This window comes from Chrysemys picta, chromosome 9 (assembly GCF_011386835.1).
Source record: "Chrysemys picta bellii isolate R12L10 chromosome 9, ASM1138683v2, whole genome shotgun sequence".
Lineage (NCBI taxonomy): Eukaryota > Metazoa > Chordata > Testudines > Emydidae > Chrysemys > Chrysemys picta.
The window spans coordinates 11,017,976-11,040,132 of record NC_088799.1 but is presented as its reverse complement, the minus strand read 5'-3'; the positions used below and the strand labels follow the sequence as shown (position 1 = coordinate 11,040,132).

At 43.6% G+C, this 22,157-nt stretch overlaps 1 protein-coding gene across 3 annotated transcripts in view; it reads left to right on the top strand.

Moving 5' to 3' along the window:
- Positions 1–22,157, top strand: part of USP13 (ubiquitin specific peptidase 13) — an 83,824-nt gene that overhangs the window by 21,109 nt on the left and 40,558 nt on the right. For all 3 annotated transcript variants that reach the window (XM_065556853.1, XM_008170671.4, XM_008170670.4), the window contains exons 2-6: positions 3,324–3,449; positions 8,986–9,046; positions 17,672–17,793; positions 21,283–21,425; positions 21,692–21,876. In XM_065556853.1, the coding sequence (XP_065412925.1) occupies positions 3,351–3,449; positions 8,986–9,046; positions 17,672–17,793; positions 21,283–21,425; positions 21,692–21,876 (610 nt within the window). In that variant the 5' untranslated portion in view covers positions 3,324–3,350. The remainder of the gene's footprint in view (positions 1–3,323; positions 3,450–8,985; positions 9,047–17,671; positions 17,794–21,282; positions 21,426–21,691; positions 21,877–22,157) is intronic.

Below are 22,157 nucleotides of genomic sequence, written 5' to 3'. Positions count from 1 at the left end.
TGAAATTATAAACTACCCTGGCTGTCTGTGCCCACCTCCTCTCTCTAATTTAGCAAGGGTACCCTGCAGTTTGGGCATGACTCTGTATTTTCTTTTCATACATACAAACTCCCATGTAGAAGACACATGCCACCCCCCAACAGAAACACTGGCTCAGTGGATACATGGCTTGTATTAGTGAGCATCTATGGTGATCTGCATGGTGCAATACCAGTAACAGCAAGTGTATAAATGATACTTGGTTACCTGAGGGAATGCTCCCTGGAGAGGAAGAGTGAACTTGTGCTTCACTGGACTGGGACTTGTGAGACCTGGTCCAATTCCTGACTCTGCTACAGATTCATTAAGTGACTTTAGGCAAGTTACTTAAGCTAAATCTGCATAAGTTCCCCATGTGTAACATAAAAATACATCTGTATGCATCTGAAGAAGTGGGCTGTAGTCCACGAAAGCTTATGCTCTAATAAATTTGTTAGTCTCTAAGGTGCCACAAGTACTCCTGTTCTTTTTGCGGATACAGACTAACACGGCTGCTACTCTGAAACCTGTCAATAAAAATACAGATACCTTCTTGCTCCCACCATCTGTCCAACTTGTCTATTCAGACAGCATGTTCTTTGGAGCAGGTACTGTCTCTTTTGTGGTTAAGTGCCTAGCAAAAGGAATCTTGGTTGAAGCTTCTAGACACTGTTGGGATACTGCTGCTTCTGAAGTCTAAACTGTGGATAGTGCTTGTCATGTCCAGGTTAGTCTTTTAACCAAGGTTTTTGTGAGTGTTAGGCTGATGGATTTCCTTTTAGAAAATCAGGAATTGGGGGCAGTCCCAAAAAAGTGGGGGAAGGGAGTCACGATTTACCATAAGGATGCAGGGATCATCACAGGAAGGCAAAAACAGGGTGAAATCCTGGCCCCATGGAAACGAATGGAAGTTCTGCCATTGACTTCACCAGGATTTCACTGACAGTGTCTGGGAGGAGGGGGCCATGCGCAGAAAACAGTATTAATGCAAAATTGAGCTTGGTTGACAAACACTAGTTGCTTAAATTGTGTTATAGACGAGACATCAAAATGTTTTTTTCCTCCTTAAGGGGTTCCTGTACTGAGGAAATGGTTGAGGGATAGATAGTGTTGATATTGTCTCCATTTGATTATTGTTCTCCAACTTCGGAGAGCTTGACTAGTAAATTTTTGAATTTTGGTTTGAATTTTGTATTTTTAGCCTAGAAGTTTGCATGTTTAAGGTGAACTGGATTAATAGGCCCAATGCTTGGGGAGGAATTTAGTCAGGCACTAAATAACACAGGCAGGTTTAGCACTATGAGCCATTCAGAGTGTTCTTTCAGCACCTCAGGTGACTTTGGATAAAATAATGACTCCGAACTTGGGAGAGTACATTTAGTCCTGTTTCCTGTCCATAGTTTTTATGTCTGGGTTTTTCACATACAAGAGATACAAAAACACACCTATCCCTGTAGCAATTCGTGATCAAGAATGATGTGTATGTTCCTTATGTGTAACATTTTGAAGCCATTGGTGACTCTTGTTGCTCGATACACTAGCACAGGGGTCGGCAACGTTTGGCACGCGGCTCGCCAGGTAAGCACCCTGGTGGGCCGGGCCAGTTTATTTACCTGCTGACGCAGCAGGTTCGGCCGATCGCAGCCCCCACTGGCTGCGGTTCACCGTCCCGGGCCAATGGGGGCGGCTGGAAGTGGCGCGGGCAAGCGATGTGTTGGCCGCGGCTTCTCGCCGCCCCCATTGGCCCGGGACGGCGAACCGCGGCCAGTGGGGGCCGCGATCAGCCGAACCTGCCGCATCAGCAGGTAAATAAACTGGTCCGGCCCGCCAGGGTGCTTACCCTGGCGAGCCGCGTGCCAAACATTGCCGACCCCTGCACTAGCACTATCTAAGCTAGCTATGGGTGACTTCCGCTAGTGGTGTTTCCAGAGAATCAGAAGTGAGATGTTTTGTCATCCGCAGTTCAGAATGCAAGGAAGGTCAAAGTGCTTTTAAAAGGACCTCCTTTTGTTCTGCACCACCTCCGTGGAACAATAGATATATTTTTCAAGCCCTTTCTAGTAGTCTGATGCCTACTAACCAGGTGACCAGACCTATTAGCAGCCCAGTTTGAATGATTTGGGAGGAAGCTGGTGGCAGTGGGATTCTGGGGCAATTCCCTGGTCAGTGAGCCAGCCTCAACACCCAGCTACTGGGAAAGAGAAAAGTATGGGGTTGCTTTACCTGGACCTTACTGGGGATTTCAGTCTTTCTAATCAATCTAAAGGGGGTGTAACTCATGATTCTCCTCTGCTATCCTTGTTTTAAGTTTCCTTACTCTATGATTAGGGCCAATGCCTGCCTCTGTTCATGGATGTCTCAAACAGAAGCAGAGCAAAACCGAGATGATTCTTACCAATTTCACTTTGCCCAGTGGTGTTCTAGACAGGAGCTGTGAAACAGACCAGAATTTCGTGAGTAACTCTTTACAGATTGGGAAAGCAATGATCAAGAGAAGGGGCACTGAAGCAGTCAGCCAGTTTTTCACCCTTAGGAGGACAGCTCTACACCAGTTCCCATTCAGAAGGTATCTTTGTAACCATAGGGCTAGAGATGTTATATTATTTAAAATGAAAGCTTAGATTCTGCTGATATTGATGGCTTAGCAGCCTCCCCCTTCCCCCAAAGTGCTCACATTCGCCAAGGAATACCTTCCTCTTGCAAAGGATGAATAGTCAAAGGGATTTTTCAAGGCCTGCTACTAGACATCAGGTCTTGACACACTTAGGCTATATGTTTACACTACCACTTATGTCGGTATAACTTAGGTCACTTAGGGGTGTGAATAAGCCACCCCCCTGGCCGACAGTAGTTATACCAACCTAACTGTCGGTGTGGACAGCGCTATATCGGCGGGAGAGCTTCTCCTGACGACATGGCTGCCACTGCTTGTGGGGATGGATTAATTAAGTCAATGGGAGAGCTCTCTCCCGTCGGCTTAGAGTGGCTCCATTAGAGAGCTTAGCTGCACCGTTGCAGTTGCGTTGCTGTAAACTCTTTAGTGGTGCCATAACCTGGTTAACCTTCAGTGTTACAGTCACTGTGGTCCAATCAGCTGCTGATATACATTGTCACATGGTGTGGAAGATTCTTAAAAGGAAGACAATTCTCTGTGCTCTATAACCTGATATGTAAGCGTATGATGTGCTAATGTGATAAGGGGAGGGTGCAAAAGGTTGTGGTTCGTAACTGTCTCTGCTTGCTGGTGTCTCTCTGTCCCATTCAGTTCCTTCTATACTGTAACTGTTTTCTATGATTACTTTCAGGATTCGGAAGGAGGTCTCTATGTGTGCATGAACACGTTTCTGGGATTTGGAAGGGAACACGTTGAAAGGCACTATCGAAAAACAGGACAGTGTGTATATATGCATCTGAAACGACATGTGATAGAGGTGAGATTTCTAGCTTCCAGACCCGCTGTTTGGATGGTTCTTATACCTCCGATGCAAGTTCAGATAAAGTGTCTGGGAGATGGGCCAAACCTGAAATGTCAAATCTGACTCCCTTTGAATTTTGGGCTGGGTAGAGGTCAGATTCAGATCCTTGGGTTCAAACTCAACTGTGCAGTTTTTATTCAAACCACCAGGGGCCAGATTTTTAAAGGTACTTAGTTACCTAAAGATGCACATTGGTGTGTATGGTGATTTCCCCCCGCCCCCCCCCCAAGCACCTAGGTGTTTAATTCCCATTAATTTTACTAGGCACCTATGCTCATCTTTAGGTGCCTAAGTAGCTTTAAAAATCTGGACTAGGAGGCCTGTACACTGGTTCTGGTTCAGATATATTTGGAATCTTCTGAGAACAAGGGTTTTCATGAGAATTTGGCTCAAGCTGGCAGAAATTTACTCAGAAGAGTGAACCTTAGTCCTCATTTGGGCTGTAATCCAAACTGTAGCCTGAAATGGACCCTAGATCCAAACACTGCTTCCCAGATCAATCTCTTATAATACAGAGAAGCTTCCTATTAGTTATACTTCCCTACTGTTACTGGATTACTATTGATATCAAATGTTAAGGTCAACTGTGCGTTTGCGCATGTGCATGTATTTGTTTGGTGTTTGTATTCTAATACAATGGGCTGTTAATGAACTCTGACCCAAACAGAGCGGAAGGGACTTGGTGTGGTTTGCTTTGATGTGCCACTCAGTTTACTTTCCAATGTAGCTTTGAATCTTTGGGCCAATTACTGGGACTGAGATAGTTACGTAGGGTGGGACAAAGAGTGCTTCCTGTTGCTCCACAGCAGTGATCTCTTTGTCTGATCAAGGATCTCCCTTGAACTTGGAAAAATGTCCTGTCCATTCTTACTTTATCAGAAGAGTGGTGCCTGCAAGTTGGGGTGAGTGGGTGTATGCTAAAAATTAGGGAAATCCTCTGTCCCTGGGCAGTTGGGAAATAGCTGCATTTCCATCACACTGTTACTATAAACTGGTGGTAGACTGGGCAGGTTCTAGCAAATGTTCTTTTGATGAGTGGATTTAGTGCTTATGAAAGGTAATTGCACTACTAGAGCCAGGTGGGCAGAAGTCCTATTCAGGCTTACTCACCCCCTAGCCTCCAATGTCCTTGTTATTCTAGTTGTGAGAGAGTCTGCTAGGGTACGTCTACACTACCCGCTGATCTGGCGGGTAGCAATCGATCTATCGGGGATCGATGTATTGCGTGTAGTGTAGACGTGATAAATCGATCCCCAATCGTTCTCCCGTCGACTGCTGAACTCCATCTCGGCGAGAGGCGGAAGCAAAGTCGACAGGGGAGCGGTGGCTGTCGATCCCGCGCCGCGAGGACACAACGTAAGTGATTCTAAGTCGATCTAAAATACGTCGACTTCAGCTACGCTGTTCTCATAGCTGAAGTTGCATATCTTAGATCGATCCCCCTCCAGTGTAGACCAGGCCCCAGTCTTGCCAAAGTATATGGGAGGTTTTTGTATAAAGCCAAATTGGGGTTAAAATGGGATCTCCAAAATCCCTTTGCTTGTTGTGTTGACAAGGATTTGAACCAAGATCTCTAGAGATGAAAAGCAAGTACACTGATGTTCACCTCTGTGTCAAAGTAAACATAAGCGGCTAGATCACTGCAAAGACACTCTTCCCCTACTGAGGAATCTTGAGGCTTCTTTGCGGGTTGCAGCTGTACCATCTTGCATAGGACATTGGGAGAACTCAGCTGCCAGGTTCAGCAAGATTGGGGTAGTACTTGGCTAGTGGATGATACAGTGGTAATTGATTAGGCAGTACTCTTCTGTCCACCTGGAGCCTGTTGTGTAATATTAATGGCTGCAGCGTTCCACCCCAGAGGTGGCTGAATGTCCATAACTTCTAGAGTTTGTAACCCACATTGGGATCCTTCTGGATGAGAGGGGACGTATAAACTCAAAATACAATAGTATTACTATTTCTCTGAGAAACAAGGGATGTCTAGCACAATGCCCCTATGTTAATTGCCTGTGTGTATGTACATGTGTTTGGATATGTCTCCAAAGGTTTAGATACAGTGGGGCGAAAATGAAAACTACTTCTCTGCTTCACTTTTGCTGGACAACATCATAAATTTATACATGTCTTCATGTTACCGTACTAGATGTTCGGCCTTAGAACATTAGCATTAATTAAATGAGTTAATTGGAACTATAAAAATATAATTGAATGGGCTCTACTGATCCACACAAGTTTGCAGATGTGTTGTCTCAAAGTCTGAAATGACCCCACATTTTGTCTATTCTCAGGAAGACCAATGTCCATGTTTTCTGATGAATGCTTGTACCTTAGTGCAGATGGGCAGGCATTTGTGAGTTGCCCCTGGAAAGAGTAGTTCAGCTCATTCGGGTACTCAGAGATATCAGCAAGGTTGGCTAAACCTGCCGCCCAGACTGAATGATTGAAGGTATCAGTAAGGAGAAACTTGCGATCCTTTGTGAGGACCTGTACTTCTGCTCTTAAAGCAGCTTGTTGGGATATTGCTATCTTGTGGGAGCCACCTCCCTCCTGTGGAGTTGCTAGTGATGGAGCCCCGTGTCATAGCAAAACAATGCCAAATGTTGAGAATCCGTTAGATTGCCTCTAATGAGGTTCACCTGCTTGACAGCTTCATGATGGACCCAGCGCAGGTTCTCGGATGCTTACTAAGCACTAGGGCTGTATGAGACAGAGAAGCCATGCGGCACTGGGTGCAGTGACTTTGGATGGATGTGACCAGCTTGCTATGCTTGTCTCTCATTGCCTTGGGATCATCCCTGCAGAATGTGGACGTCTTTGTCGCTTCCTGAAGTGTCTGGGATAAGTATCAGCTGTGTGTCCTGGCACAGCTTTACAAAAGAGCAAGGGGCAGGTCCTCCGCTTGTGTAAATTGTCATAGTTCCATTGATTTCAGTGGCACTATGGCAGCTTATACTCGGGAAGGATCTGTTCCCAAGTCATCTTCCATAGAATCAATGGGAAACATATGTCACTGGCACTGCAAGCTGTGCAGCACCCCCGCGGTAGCAATGTCAGTCGACTCATCAAATTGAATTTTTGCGTAGTCATTTTTTTCTGAGATTTAAAAACCCAGGTACTCTTCTGCAGCCTCAATGGCTGTGTTGCCAGTATTGTGCACAGCAGGGATATAACACAGGCAGTGTTCAGTTGGGTGCTCTCTCTGCCTTAGGCCCCGTAACTTTTGAAACCATTGCGCTGCATTGGGAAGGGTAAGATTTGCTACATGGCAGGTGCTCAGAGAGCGATGGGCCCTCTTGTGAGAACATAGGTAACATGGTGGTTCATTACACAGATCTGCAATTTATACAGCTGCCAAATTAGGTTCCTGACAGTACAAGTAACATGGAGAGACCGACATAGCACTCCTATTACTATTTATACCTGCTCCTGTATTTTTTACTTCATACATCCGATGAAGTGGGCTGTAGCCCACGAAAGCTTATGCCCAAATAAATTTGTTAGTCTCTAAGGTGCCACAAGTACTCCTCATTTTTTTTACTTGACACTGACTCTGCCTTTTATTGGAGGATCTTAAAATGCTTTACAAATATTAATTAATGTTTGTAATAGCCTGTGAGGGAGGAAAGTTATCGTCTCCGGCTTACAGATAGGGAAAGCAAGGCACAAACTGCCTGGACCTGCTTTTTCAGAAGTGCTGTGCATCCAGCACTTCAGTTGAAGCCGGTGGGAGCGGCCGGTGTTTGGCACCTCTGAAAATCAGTCTGAGATATTTAAAGGGAGGCAGCCAAAAATGGAGGCACCCAAAGTGAGTGGTCACTCTTGAAAATTTTGGTCTTAATGTCTTGCTCCAGGTCACACATGGAGTGGTGGGAATTCAATCCCAGCTTTCCAGTGTGGCAGTTGAACCACTGAGATAATGTGGGGTGTGTGGGGTGGGTGGGGTGGGGGGGCAACCATCTGTTTTGTATATTGCTGCTGTTGCTGCTTTTTATAGTAGATTCATAGATTCTAGGACTGGAAGGGACCTCGAGAGGTCATCGATCAGGGATTTTTTTTAAGAGTGAGAAAAGAGGCTACATAATTCTGTTTGTCATTTACATTTCATTGAGAAAATGAGTGAGTTTTTAATACTAGTGGCCATTCCCCCTGCCTACAGGGTGAATAAATAAAAAATCAGTATGATAAATCTGAACAGTAGGTTTTGTTGTTTTGATAAGTGTAGCCGAGAAACATTAGTTGGTGTCTGTTCTTTCTGATAACGGAAAACTTTTCTATGGGGTGTGAAAGCTTGTTGATGATTCTAGCCAATCTCTTTGGCCGAAGCTTTATTTACATGGCAGAAAGAATCACCGAAAATATGTGAACTCTTCACCGCCCTGTCAGCAGAGACAAACACATGAACTCTTCCTAGGTTGACAGATTCTGGGCCTGTCTCTTTCCACCTGTTGTATCCTAATTTTAATATTTAAAAAAATAATAATAAAAAAGCAACCAACAAACCCCACTTAAAGAGCATGACATTATGTTACATGCTGTAAAAGATATGCTGGTGGCACAATAGCCACACAAAAAATAATCACTAAAGAAGTTTTAACAGTGCATGGTTCTGAATAGCTTGGAAAGAGTGGTTGCATTTGCTTTTACGCTTATGGTGCTGCCGGTATTCTTCCCATTGCTTTGTAAAGCACTTTGAATTGGCAAAAGCACTACCTGAAATTGAAATGAGCTCTATCGCTGGAATACCTGGCACACAGCTGTGCTCTGCTCATAGGTTTTTGCCATCTTAAAACTAAACCAGTCTGCCATAGGTTTTCTGCATAGCCCCTAATGCTTACAGACCATTGTGATTACTTTCATTCACTTCAATGGGAGCAGGCTCAGGCCTTCATTGAAGAGGCATTTATTTTAGATTATTTACTTTAGATAACAGTCTGTTATAACAGCCAGGAGGGCCCTGCTGGCCCATCTGGATTGATAATGGGAGGCAGAGTCTTTCACCTCTGGGTCATCGTGTCCAGTCTACGTCCAGTCATTAAGCACTGTTGACGTCTGATGGTGTGGGAGTATGTGTGAAATGACATGATGGTTCCATCCAGTTCTTAAGGGGTATGTGTGTGTGTGTGTGTGTGTGTGTGTGTGTGTGTGTGTGTGACAGTGCTATCACAATAAACTACTCTGACTTCCGAAGGTGGTCCCACTGGATCAGGGTCGAGTTCCATTGGCGAGGGATATGAAGGAAGCGTACGTTTCTGCTGCCCCTGCTGTATGCGTTCTATGGTTAAACAGAGGCCTTTGCTGTTCAGGGATGTGAGTCTGGCACCTTTTACCAGCACTAAATTTGTACCTGTGCATCCCTCCCCCGAAAACACACCGAACGCACACTGGCCCCTCTACCTGTCAGGGGAAGCTCCGACATGAGGCTGTTGTTTGCTTATTGCAGTTTCACAGGTTTGATTTTTAACTGTATATTTTCTTTTTTTCTTTCCAGAAGGTACCAGGTGCATCTGGTGGAGCTTTACCAAAAAGGAGGAACGCAATGCTATTTTTAGGTATTGTAAATAGCTGCTCTCACACAGTCCTTGTGTCTAATCCCAGTGCATGTGCATTTGGGTACACCTGCCACTCCAGCATGTCTGCCTTATTTTGTTTTGTTTTTAAAACTGTTCAAAGTAGAAAGATTACAAATTTGTAAGTGTCTTCCTTTTAAAAAATATTGGCAAAAAGAACAGGAGTACTTGTGGCACCTTAGAGACTAACAAATTTATTAGAGCATAAGCTTTCGTGGACTACAACCCACTTCTTCGGATGCATACTGAAGTGGGCTGTAGTCCACGAAAGCTTATGCTCTAATAAATTTGTTAGTCTCTAAGGTGCCACAAGTACTCCTGTTCTTTTTGCGGAATACAGACTAACACGGCTGCTACTCTGAAACCTTAAAAAATATTATTAATGATCATCCCAAAACAGCCTCACAGGTATTCTCAAACTGCTTAGGGTTTGTTAGACACCTGTCTACTTACATGTGCGCCATCACCATAGTATATTGCTTTTATAAAATGCTAATTTGGAATAAGTGCTTCTATAGGGCCAGTCTGGGGATCCCTGATTCCTGCTTGTTGCTCTCAGGAGTAGTCCCATTAACTTCTGTGGAACTATTGGTAACTGCTTATGAGTGTGAGTAAGGGGTCCCCATTCTGGTCCAAAGTAAATATAACTGTACATGTATACTGAACCTCTTTTAATAACACTTACACAATTCTATCTGCCTAACATGTCTCCCTGCTCTACGAAAGCTAGGAAGTGAGGGAAAGAACGGGAAATCCACAATGAGTTTCCTTCATCTGCCTCTAATCATCTTTCCATCAAACCCCAATTTTCCTTGATAGCAGTTGATTTATGCACCAACCAAGAAACTTTAGGACCCCATAAACTCATGCATTGGGACCCTACAGTATCAGCTCCAATCTGCCCATTTCTGGGGCTTTTCTGGTGCATTTTCTGTGTATTTTTTTTCCTTTTCATGCCTTTCATGGGGTGGGGAGAGAATAGAAGCCATAATCACTACTGAAAGTAGCTAAGTAATTCTTCCTGAGGTGAAGGGGTTAAACGTTTTCATAGCAAAAGCCAGCTCTCTCACAGTGGAAGGGGGAACAATAGCTTGGCATCCTACTGGAGCTGCTTTGGTCTGTGGAATGTGTTGCTGAGAGGATCGTGATGGATTCAGTAATTTTTATGTCAGGAGTCAGTTCTGAAAAAGACGCCTGGAGAAAAGACAGGGAAAGTTAGTGAGAGGAGAGTAAACAAGCGAAGTCCCCTTTTCCCTCGCAGATTCAAGAGGAAGGGGCTGTTAATGAGGAGTTGGCAGGCACTGGTTTAAATGCTAGTTGCTAGCAGTTCATATTCAGAATAATTTTCAATTAACACTAAACGATTACAGAGTGGCTGCATAAGCTTCCGAAAGAAAGCAGACTGCCAAGCAGGGGTGCCTTGCAGTGTTAGTAATGCACATGTGAATGAGATGCACACAACAAAGGATCATAGAAACACAAGACCAAATTTTGTTATTGCTAATTTACTGCATGTGCATTTTATATGGCTTAAAGAGGGGCAGGAGTGATGCACCATTGCTCCTCTGCAGTTTGTTGCTAGAAGAGGGGCTTGAATGGTCTAGGATTTGTGCCCTTTCTTTAAATTGTGCCCTTGCATTTGACTATTCTGCTCCCATGCTGTTAGAGCTGTCCAGAGGTTCCAACAGTCTTGGTTCCAATTAATCCTTGAAGGCAGGGGAGTTATGCCAGTGATGAATTTGGCCCATTGAATTGTCACTGTTTACCCCAGCATCTTATGGATCTGAGACATCTGTGGAGATTCTGCTCTCCTCTGGGCTGTGTGCTCCTTCATAGTCCTCTGCACAGCTGTTGCTGCTTGGGGATGAACTGAAACTCTCTTGCTACTGTCTCATTTTAATCATTTAAGTGGTGTTTTTACAGCAGTGGTTAACACCTGTATAGCCCTCTGTAAAGTGCTTTGAGATCTATGGATGCAAAGGTGAGTAAATAAATATGATTATCCCCATTCACAAATGGGGGAACTGAAGCACTGAGAGGTTAAGTGAATTGTGTGAGATTGCACAATGAGTCAGTAGCAGAGATGATAAGAGAACCCAGGTCTCCTGACTCCAAGTCTGGTCCCCTATCCGCTAGGCCATGTTGCCGCTAGATGCTCTCTCATAGCTGGTGTTGAGTTGCCAGACTTTCCATCTTTACAGAACTTTATGTGCTGCTTTTGCTTGCTCATCTGGAGCCAGAATTCCATGATAGAGGCTGACACCAAACTGGCAGTGATTGGTCAGCCAATGCATATACCTAGCCAGTCCTGGCTCACACAGGTACTGGGCTGCAATAGGTGATCAAGTGACCTTCTGAGATAGGTTTTGGATGTCTTGATCTGAGTGATTCCAAGCAGCCCCAGTGAAGCTGGTTTTCTGTACGGTCAGGCTAGTTTGGGCACCTGTTGCACTGCTAGTTAGACTCCTCTTTGATATACGGCTATTAAGACTATTAAACCCCTTCTGGTCTCCTTTATTAGAAACACATCTTTACAATTCTCATAGAATGGCTTCCAGAACTGCTGCTCTCATGAGAATAGAATGGAAATGAAGAAATCTGAAAAATTAGTAGGATCAAACCATTATGAGATTCTCTTTCCCAAAACACTGAAAAGAGCCATGGTAGAGGGTGTGCTGCCAGTTGTCTAAGTTAGAAACAAAAAATAGCCTAGGAAGGGAAGAAAGAATCTTTACTTTGAGTTTGCAAAAATGTCCTTGTGTGAACTGTGTGTGAACGTCTCAAGCTTTCCCTGATGACATCTGGTTAATTGCTTCGGTGAACTCATTTGGAGCCAATGTGGCTAGTCTTCCAGACCATAGACCTTGCAGGCAATATGTGCTTGTGCCCTGTTTTCAGTGAGGATATCTTTTAACTTGTCTATGTATTTTGCAATGTTACCACCTTCTTAAAAGGGTTCAGTCAGCTAGCTTGTGGCTCAATATTTAGATTTTGTGTTCATGTAAACGTGATTGTACAAAATACAGACACCATTCTATGAATAGAAATGGTGATTTGAGGATTTAAACATTCCCCTGTAGCATTGTGAACCTAAGTACAATAGAGTTGTGCCAGCACATGAGAACCAAAAGCGAAATGGGGTAAGAAGTGAGTGAAATGGTCACTTTCTGGTTTCATTACCCAAGCTTGAGTGAAATTCAGAAAAGTGGACAGACAGCATATATAATGAAAAGAAAATAAGAGTTTACAAATATTGCAATTTTAATAATTTGTTGTTTTAGAGCCATAGGAAGGGAGCCCTGACTGCAAAACATGTTAACAACCATACTTACATTAAATCAGTATAACTAACCCTAACGTTATTAGGAATATAACTAGAGATTTTAATTTTGTTAGCTTAGTTTTCTTTGCCTATTTAACTTGTAATGTTGAAGAAAATCCACAGTACAGTGGGAGTGGAAGTAATGATTATATTAACCGCTATGGTGTTAAACTGAGGTAAATACCTCCTAGTAAAAATAGTATTTAATGCTTTACATCTTCAAAGCACTGTGCAAATATTATCCAATTTATAGTTAATGATTTAGTGGATCCTAGTGAGAAGCATTGTAAAGTCTCAGCTGGGCTGCAGTTTGGTTTCCTTTCACCAGCCAGGATGAAATGGTTGTAGAGTATATTTATTATTTATCTATTTATTTTATAGCTTTGCTAGTGAGCTTGGTTCTTTACAGACATGTCTGAGGACAGAATCCTTGTTCCAAATGGCTTGCTATCTGAATAGACAGATGCTGCATTCATGATAATTTGGGGGCAGCTGGAAGGAATGATTTGAGGTTCAAGGGCTTGAGCCTCTGCCATTCAAGGTAATGGGATCAGGACTGAGTCCTCAATGAGACTTGATTTTCAAGACCCCTTTGTAGGGCCTCAGTATTGGTTGCAGACTCATTGATCTGTGTTATGAGGGAGCTGTCTGTCTCACACACAGGCTCACCACACACACGGTGGATATCCTGTTTGGGGGTCCTGCCTGGGATCTAATTATGCCACTATTATTAGTGTGTTCAGTTGGTAACTCATCTAAATCTAATCTGGGCATGTCCAGTCAAGTGTTTCTCCCTTCTTTTCCCTCTAGTAGCTTAGTTTACAGCACTCTCTGCCACCAACTGCCCACTCAGCTGCTGTTTTCAGTCAGCCAGCGGCAGTGCACTTCTCGCTATCACTAGAGTGATGCTTATGAGCTGGGCCAGATGATAGCTGAGGTAAATTTACCCTGCTGACTGTTTGCCCAAAATAACAACCCCAGCCTGGCCTCCACTCAGAGCATTGGTTATTTTGCCTTCTCTTTCGTCCTCTCCCTCAGCATGCTCTTTGTGACCTGTGGGTGCTCTGTTTTGATGACCACAATGTTTAATTGTGCCTATGACAGCCTCATAAAACTCCTGGTCCCTTAGAAGGGAAATAGATTGCCCTGTGTGGGTTCAGCATCAATGTGTCAGCCTTTCAGAATTGCTATAAACCAGTTGTCTGGTGGTTGTGTGAGACCTCAGAGCTAAAGTAAACTCATTACTACACAGGGGTTCCTGGGCTCATGGTATTCAGACATCTTGAAGTGCTGTCTTCACCTGGGAAGGGACTGTGTGGGAAAGGGGCTTCCCAGCACTCCTTGCCACTCATGTCACATTGATTCTAAATCAAATTTGCTCAATTTACAAGTAAAAATAGATTTTTTTCCCCCTAATTGCTGGCTCACCAAACCTAACCTGAGTTCTGAAATTCAAGTGGCTTCTTCCCTGCTCACGCATAATCCCCAGTAACAATTGTGGAAGGCAAATTCTACCCGCAGTTACTCCAGGGCAGCCCCGTTCTCTCATAATAGAACATAGTTAATAGTTCTGTTGATCAAATACGAATTCACAGTCTCTCAGCTTTGTTGGCTCTGCGGGGTTACTGGAAATAAAAAGGAAGGAGAATTTATTTTTGTCATTGAACTAAACACCTCTGAACGTGCACAGGCCAGGGTTTTCCAAAATGGCTAGTGATTTTGAGGTGCTCAACTTGACAGCTTTTAAAGGGGCCTGGCTTGAAGTGCTGAGAACTCACTCTCTGAAAATCAGGTCCCTTTAAGGTGTTAGTCCCCCAAAGTTAGGCACCCAGAATGGCTAGTCACTTTTGCAAATCTTGGCCACATGGAGCAGAAGTGTTTAGTGAGATGGTGCTGGTTTTGCATACTCCCTTTTCAAAGAACCACAAATTAAATCTTTATTCTTTCGCTAGCACTGATGCAACAATGTATGTCTTTTTTTGTCATGCTGCCTTGAAATCAGTACGTCAGGCTTCTGAGGTGATTGTACGGAGAGAATGTAATTCCCTGGTCTTGTAGCAATCTGAATGGCATGAAGCCTTAAAAGATCAATTAAACTTCCCCTTTTCCCCTTCTTCACTGCAGCTAAAATGGTGGATAGTTTTAAGTGTGTCATTACCCTCATTGTCAAGGGATTGATTGCTAATGGGACACGGAGCCTTTCACCTCTAGGTCACCGGTTCAAATCCAGGTCAGGTCAGTGTTACTGAGTTTGGTCAAAATGAGCTGCTAGGAGTGGCGGTTTCAGTCTGGTTCTTACACCCAGAAGAGCCAGCCGTTGCTATTTGTATATAGCAGATCATTAACGCTAGAGCAACTGATCATCCTTAATGTCTGTAAAGTGAAGAAATAAAAAATATCAAAGGTCTTTACAGATGTCTAAAGGTATTGGCAATGGTCAGAGCAAGCCAGTGGCTCTCAACTTTTCCAGACGACTGTACCCCTTTCAGGAGTCTGATTTGTCTTGCGGACCCCAAGTTTCACCTCACTTAAAATTTTGCTTACAAAATCAGACAAAAATACAAAAATGCCACAGCACACTGTTACTGAAAAATTGCTTCCTTTCTCATTTTTACCATATAATTATAAAATAAATCAATTGGAATATAAATATTGTACTTACATTACCGTGTATAGTATGTAAAGCAGTATAAACAAGTCATTGTCTATATGAAATGTTAGTTTGTACTGACTTCGCTAGTGCTTTTTATAAAGCCTGTTGTAAAACTAGGCAAATGTCTAGATGAGTTGATGTACCCCCCAGAAGAACTCTGTGTACCCCCCAGGGGTACATGTACTGCTGGTTGAGAACCACTGGAGTAAGCCATCCTCCAGTGCCCTCTGGTGGCTGATTGAAATGTATCGTTACAGGCTCCAAATGGGACGACTCGCCTTCTCCACACCTGTGTTGATATATGCTGGATATTTTAGCTGCTTTGGGGAACAGGAGCATAACACTTCTGGAATTACCTAGAGACACTTTGTGTTTAAACTGGTTAGCCTTATGGATGGGGGCCACTGTCAGTATCTTGGGCATTACTGAACTTCAGCATGGTTTGGTGCCACACACCTTAGTGGCTTGAGCTTGTTTGGTTTGATTTCTCTTTAAGAACAGATAAGTTATTTTTAGGTGCATTCTGGAAAAAATTAGCATTGTGGTTGGATCCATAGAATTCCTTCAAAATCAAGGGTTGAAATGGGAAATGTTAAAGAAGCGCTGGCTGTAGTGGAGTTATTGGGTGATCCATATTAGACTGCTGTGAAAGTGATTTGTAAGGAAAAGGATTATGGAGAGAATTGGCTAGCCAGGAAGTTGGTAATGGCTTAGTCTCTCCTCTCTAGAGCATCTGTTTTAATCTCGCCCAGGTTGCTAGTGGCTAAAGGTTGCTACTTTCTGTTGGCTGTCTTTTCAGCCTATGTGCAATGGGTTGGTGGGATTGGGCCAGTTGTTATTAGACAAGTGGTCAGATTATTAAAACCCCAGTTGGCACTAGCTGATCCTTGCTTGGCAGCCTTAACAGAGAGCCAAGGACTCAGTGGAGCCTGGATTATTGTTGTCCCTAGAGGTGATCCCTCCAGGTCTGATTAAGGTGTATTAGTGTGAGAGTTTGGGAGAAGCTCCTAGTGATACTGTTTATTCTGTGACTGTTCTGTGGATAAGTAGAGGGTGTAATTTAACCTGGGCACCTTCCATCTTCACCTTACCCTACGTTTCATACATTCCACGTGTGCAGTGGTTGCTACCAGTGCCTGTTCAACATTTAAGTAGATCAGTAAAAGTTATGTATGTGCCTGGAGAACAAATAAGGGCCAACCTGGGTCAGCTATCCACCATCTTAGGCCAGATGTTCTCTTCTCCTGTGACAGTATCTGATCTGTAGAAACCTCATGTCTAGATGGATCCTGCTTCCATCATGCTGATGGGAAAATGTCCATTGATTGCCATGAAAACTACAACACAGCCATGCTTTTACGTGTCACACTCCTTACGCTGCTCCTTTTTATGGCTTCATCTTATAAAATCTGCATAGCATAAAGGAAGGGAAATGAAAGCTGATACAAAAAGCACCCAGATGTCATGTAAATATTACTACGGGTTAACCCAGTTAATCTTGGGCATTTGGTTTCCTATAATAATAATACTTGGGACTTTTTAGCTGTGGATCTCAGTGTATCATCTTATGTATTTATATGTGTTCCAGAAGGCACCAGGAGAGCAGGGAAATGGTCACTGCAACACCCATCAGCTGCTTTTACCCTACGTTTATCCATTATTGGTTAGGAAGGGACGTTACTTCACTGTACCCAAATTGCTCGGTATTATTAAGTTGGCCACCCACCGATGGGCAAATCACAGCCAATATTTCCCCAAGAGGCCCTCTGTTTTTGTGCACTTCCATTTTGGGGCATGCGTCATAATGTGAGACATGTGGGTCTTGATTTTCAGAGCTGCTGAGCAACCACAACTCCAGGGCAGAGGTGCGGGAGTGAATAAGAGGTTCATGTTCTCAACACCTCTGAAAATCTGGGTGGCTCAAGTTGGGGCCCCCAAAAATGAGGCATCAAAGTTAAAAACCACTTTTGAAAACGTTGGCCTCAGCTTCTCCGTTCTTCACCTTCCTGATTTGTTTGTTATACTTCATGGGGAATGATGTGAGACTTTGATTATTCTTGTCTACAGGGAAAAGTGTTTTTGCTAAAATCTAAGGTGTGAATTTAAATTATATAGCGATACAGATATAAACCCCAGTGTACACACTTTTATTACAGTACACGTGCCTTTTTTGGTTTAGTTCATGTTGCATGGGAAGGGGTTTAAGCTAAACCAAAGAAAGCCACTCTGTACTGGAAAAAGTGTGTCCACGTGGAGGGTCACATTGGTATGACTATATTGATATAATGGGTAAAACTTTCCAATACAGACAAAGCCTCAGTGTTTGTAAAGTGCTTCGAGACCTAGACGAAAGGTGCTACCAGAATGCATTATGTTCTTGTTCTTAATGAGTAACCCAAAAGAATACCAGGATCTTATCTACTTCCCAAAGTGCAATGTCCATAACAACACAACGATGGCTGTTGTACTCAGTGGCCAGCGCAGCTGTGATTGTGAATGAGTATTAACTCAAGATGGATACTTTGGTCCTCAGCTTTTCACCCCAGAGAAGTTGTCAGATTTCAGTCTAAAATTTTTTTTAGTTTCCTTAACAGTTTATCATCTCCTTACGTTCTCTCTCTCTCTTTTGCAGATCTAGAAACAAATGGCGATTTAAACAATGATGATTTTGAGTATGAAGATGAAGCCAAACTCGTTATATTTCCAGATCACTATGAAATTCCATTACCAAATATAGAGGAGTTGCCAGCACTGGTCAGTGAGTGTGTGCTACTGGTGGCAGAGTAGGAATTGACTCCAAGTTCATTTTTATGGATACAGGGATTTGTTTGCTCATGTGTATGTTGGTTATTTTTACTGTTAGGGTCTCCCTCATCCCCTGCACGGGGAAATTAGGCAAAGGGGAGGCATTTGAAAAAATGTGACTTACTGCATCTGTCTCTTGCTTCTGTTTTACCTTCTTCCTTGTTCACTACACTTATTCTGTCCTGTTCTTTGGCCAGTGGTTTATCTCTTAGAATCATAGAAATGTAGGACTGAGACAGGACTAAGTATTATCTAGACCATCCATGACAGGTGTTTGTTTAACCTGTTCTTAAAAGTCTCCAATGATGTGGATTCCACAGCCTCCCTAGGTCATTTGTTCCAGTGCTTAACCACCCTGACAGTTAGAAAGTTTTTCCTAACGTCTAACCTAATTTCCCCTTGCTGCAGTTTAAGCCCATTATGTTTGTCCTGAGTGGTTAAGGAGAGCAATTTATCACCCTCCTCTTTATAACAACCTTTTACATACTTGAAGACTGTTATCATGTCTTCTTGCTTTGTCTTGATTATCTGTTTTTGACCCCTCTCTTCCTTCCTGGAGCACTTATATGGCCCTCATCACTGTAGTATCTCAGAACCTCACAATTAATATATTTATCCTCACATCACCCCAATATGGTAAGGAAGTGCCCCATTTAACAGATTGGGACCTGAGGCACAGAGAGACTAATATGGTAACTGTGTCCCAGGCTAGTGTCTTAATCTCTAGACCATCCTTCTCCTTTTGCTTCCCACACCCTTTCTCTCTACTGTATTCTCTACCTCTTCCCCTGTATGTTCTGTCTCTCCTTTCTTCTCCCCCCTAAAGCTATTCTAGTGGAGGGATTTCAACAGGGAGAGGATAGTGGCCTTACAGATCACCTCTGGGTGGTGGAAGAAAGGGTAAAGACTGTGCTGGGAGAACTGGACCCATGGTGTGTGGAAACTAGCTCTTTGACAATGTTGAGGAGGTTGGAGAGGGGTGAAGCAAAAGAGACCAGGGCAGTTAAGAAGAGATGGCAGAGTTATGCAGGGTCTTGCAGGCAAGAGCGAGAAGCTTGAACTTCGAGATGGAGAAGTGGGAGCCGGTGGAGGGATTCAGAGGGGCGAGGTTAGATGGTGATGGGCAAGGAAGAGGATCTTAACAGCTGTCTTGTTGGACTGGAGAGAGGCAAAAACCTGGGGAGGCAAAAATGTTGAAGGGGAGCGTATGAGACAGTCCAAAGCCGCAGAGAGAATGAAGCTGGTGTTGAGACCCTGAGATCTGGCCAGGATGCGGTTGCTAGAGACCTCAGGGAGTGCAGGTTGAGTGGTATGGAAAGCGGAGGCAGCAGGATGAAGCTGGAGGAGCAATAGAGTCTGCATGTGTAGATAAGCATTCAATGAGATTGGAGGAGATGGGGCTTGGGGTGGTAGTTGGAGAGGTCAGGGGCCTGATTGCTGCGGCAGGGGGAAAGAAGGCCTGCTGGTATTGAGAGAGGAAGTGAGAGGTGAGTGTGTGGGTGGGTGAAGGCAGTTGGTGGTGGGGTTGCTGAGGCAGATTGAGGGATTAGAACATGCTACAGAATTTGGCACCAATGATGGGGAGAAGGTGGAGGGTGTTTACGAAGGGAGGAGGGAGATCATGGCCATCCCAAGTGGAGAGAGAAGAGAGTTTAAGGAAGCTGCAAACAGGTGATGGGGATTGAAGGCTTGGGAATTCCCCTTCAGCAGATGTGAGGTTTGGCAGTGCTTTGTACAGAAGTACTGAGTCATGTCGAGAATTGACTCCTGCATCTGTTTTTCCATTTTTGTTGTTCTGTTATCTGCACTATCAAAAGAAGGCTCATGTTTTCCAAAGGAGACCCTCGGTTTTGGATATACTATTTGAGGCACCAAAGGGCTTGATATTCAGAGAATATCAAGAGAGAAACCCCAGTTCCCATTGACTTTAGTTGATGTTGTGGGTGCTCAGCATTTCTGAAAATCAGGAACAAGATGTCTCAAGATGGGTACCCAAAATCAGAGGCCATTTTGGAAAGTTTGGGCCAAATAAAAGCCCCCAAACCTGCAGGCACTTACCCACCTGCTGAACTTTAATCACATGAGTAGTTCTATTGGATTGGGGCCTAAGAATGTAACACATACATTGGAAGATAATCTGTTTTCATTAGCTTGGTTCAAGGGTTGCCACAGGCAAAAAATAAAATATTTATTTACAAAAACCCACATGTCCTTAGATAATGTATTAGGTATTGTTTCAGTTATAATAATTTAATTTACACTTTCAAGTTAATGCTGTTGGTTTGTCTTTTGTATGCCTCTGTGCTGGGACAATGAAACCAGACTTGTGAGTTTCACTTTCTGGTTCCTATAAGTTATCACAATGCTGCTGCAATGGTTGGGTTACAAACTCTGCATGGAAATGTTTAAAACCCAAGCGAACTGGTTTCGTTAAAATAAAAACGCAAAATTTAAAAGCATTTCTCTTAATATTCGGGTTTGTGTTTAAAAAGAAAAGGATACGCAATCTACATTTGGGCTCTAAGCTATTTCACAGTGTGTCTTTATGGAGAAACATGTGGAGTTACGGGTTAAAGGAAAGCATTCTTATGTGATGTATAGACTCATTAAAAAACCCACACTACACAGGTATGCTGTGTTTATTGGGGTAAGAGTTGACAGCTTGCAAACACCTAAGCTAGTTTAGAGAGTGTAAGAAAATGTCCTGCTTTAAGAATATGCGATATCTGCTGTTGAAGGGAAAACACACGGTTTATTTTTAAAGCAGCATATTTTATTATGGTCCCTGCCCTGTTATAGTAATGATGGTAATGGCTGTCATTCAGTAAAGAACTTATGTGCATATTGACGTCATGTTATGCATTTGCTTAAATATCTTGCTGAGTCGGGTCCTTAGTTCTAGCCAGATCCTTGAACTGGGCATAAACATTGACTCTGAGTTCCTTTAGGTTTGTTGCTACCAACTCTCACACCCAGCTAGCATTAGCCCCATCCGGACAATGGGCCACTCAGTTCTTTCACGGGAAACAAAGAACCATCAAGATTTTTTCCCTTGGGAAAGAAAGGAAACTTTTGCTTGTTTTTCCAAATACCCTTTTCAGTTGGAAACGTATTTGTTATTTTTTGAGCCAGAACATAGAGGTCCTGATTCTGCCTTCAGTGATACCCAGGTGATGGACTTTACTGGGGCTGCACAGATGCAGCTAAGGGTAGAATGTGCCTTGGTTTATTTAGTGGCTTGGGAACATGAAGAGAGTTTATTTACAAAGGGGGAGACTTTCAAAGGCACCATCGGCAGCTAGGTGCCTTACTCCCTATGGCTTTCAATTGTACCTAGCACCCCTTTCACAGAGGCTTTTCAGTTTTGCCTTCTAAGAACTGTTGGATGGGTTAGTTTTTGAGTTTGACCTCCCTGCTTTATTTGGCTTCATTTTACAGGTAACAATAGCTTGTGACGCAGTCCTCAGTTCAAAATCTCCCTACCGAAAGCAGGACCCGGACTCGTGGGAAGAAGAGCTACAAGTATCCAAACACGCCAAAACCCTTGTACAGATGGACAACGGTGTTAGGATTCCCCCCAGGTAGGGCGCCAGGGTTTGTTTGTTTGTATGGTGACCAGTGCGCTTCAGAAAAAGGCTCACTGACGGAGCTGTCCTTGTTTTGTGACTTTGGAGGTCCATATGGGCAACTCAAGGAGCTGGTCCTAAGCCAAATGACCAGCTGTGAGACTTCCTTGTACTCCACGTTGGTAGATGGTGGGCTTTTGTTTATGGACTCGAACGTCAGGATTTTGGGTTGTAGCACTGATTTCTTTCTTTTGCTTTACTTTCAATGTTCCCCATGGCAGTGGCTGGAAGTGCTCGAAGTGTGACCTGCGGGAGAACCTCTGGCTGAACCTGACGGATGGCTCGGTGCTGTGCGGGAAATGGTTCTTCGATGGCAGTGGGGGAAACGGACATGCACTGGAACACTACAAAGAGATGGGCTATCCCTTAGCAGTGAAGCTGGGAACCATCACTCCCGATGGTGCAGGTTAGTTGCCAGGTGATTTGTGCTCAGCTGCAAAGAAACCAAAATATACAACATACATCACAGCCTCTTTTATAGCCCAGAATAGCTGTATTTGTTAATAAACCTCTGTACACATCACACATTTTGGAGCAGCTGTGAGAGATGCAGATTTCATGGAGCAGATCCTCAACTGGTGTAAATTAACATAGCTTTATTGGTGCGTCACCAATTTACACGAGCTGGAATAGCCAAATCTTGTGTTATGTAGAGCTGATTTCCATGTCTGACAGCTTTTCTGTGCC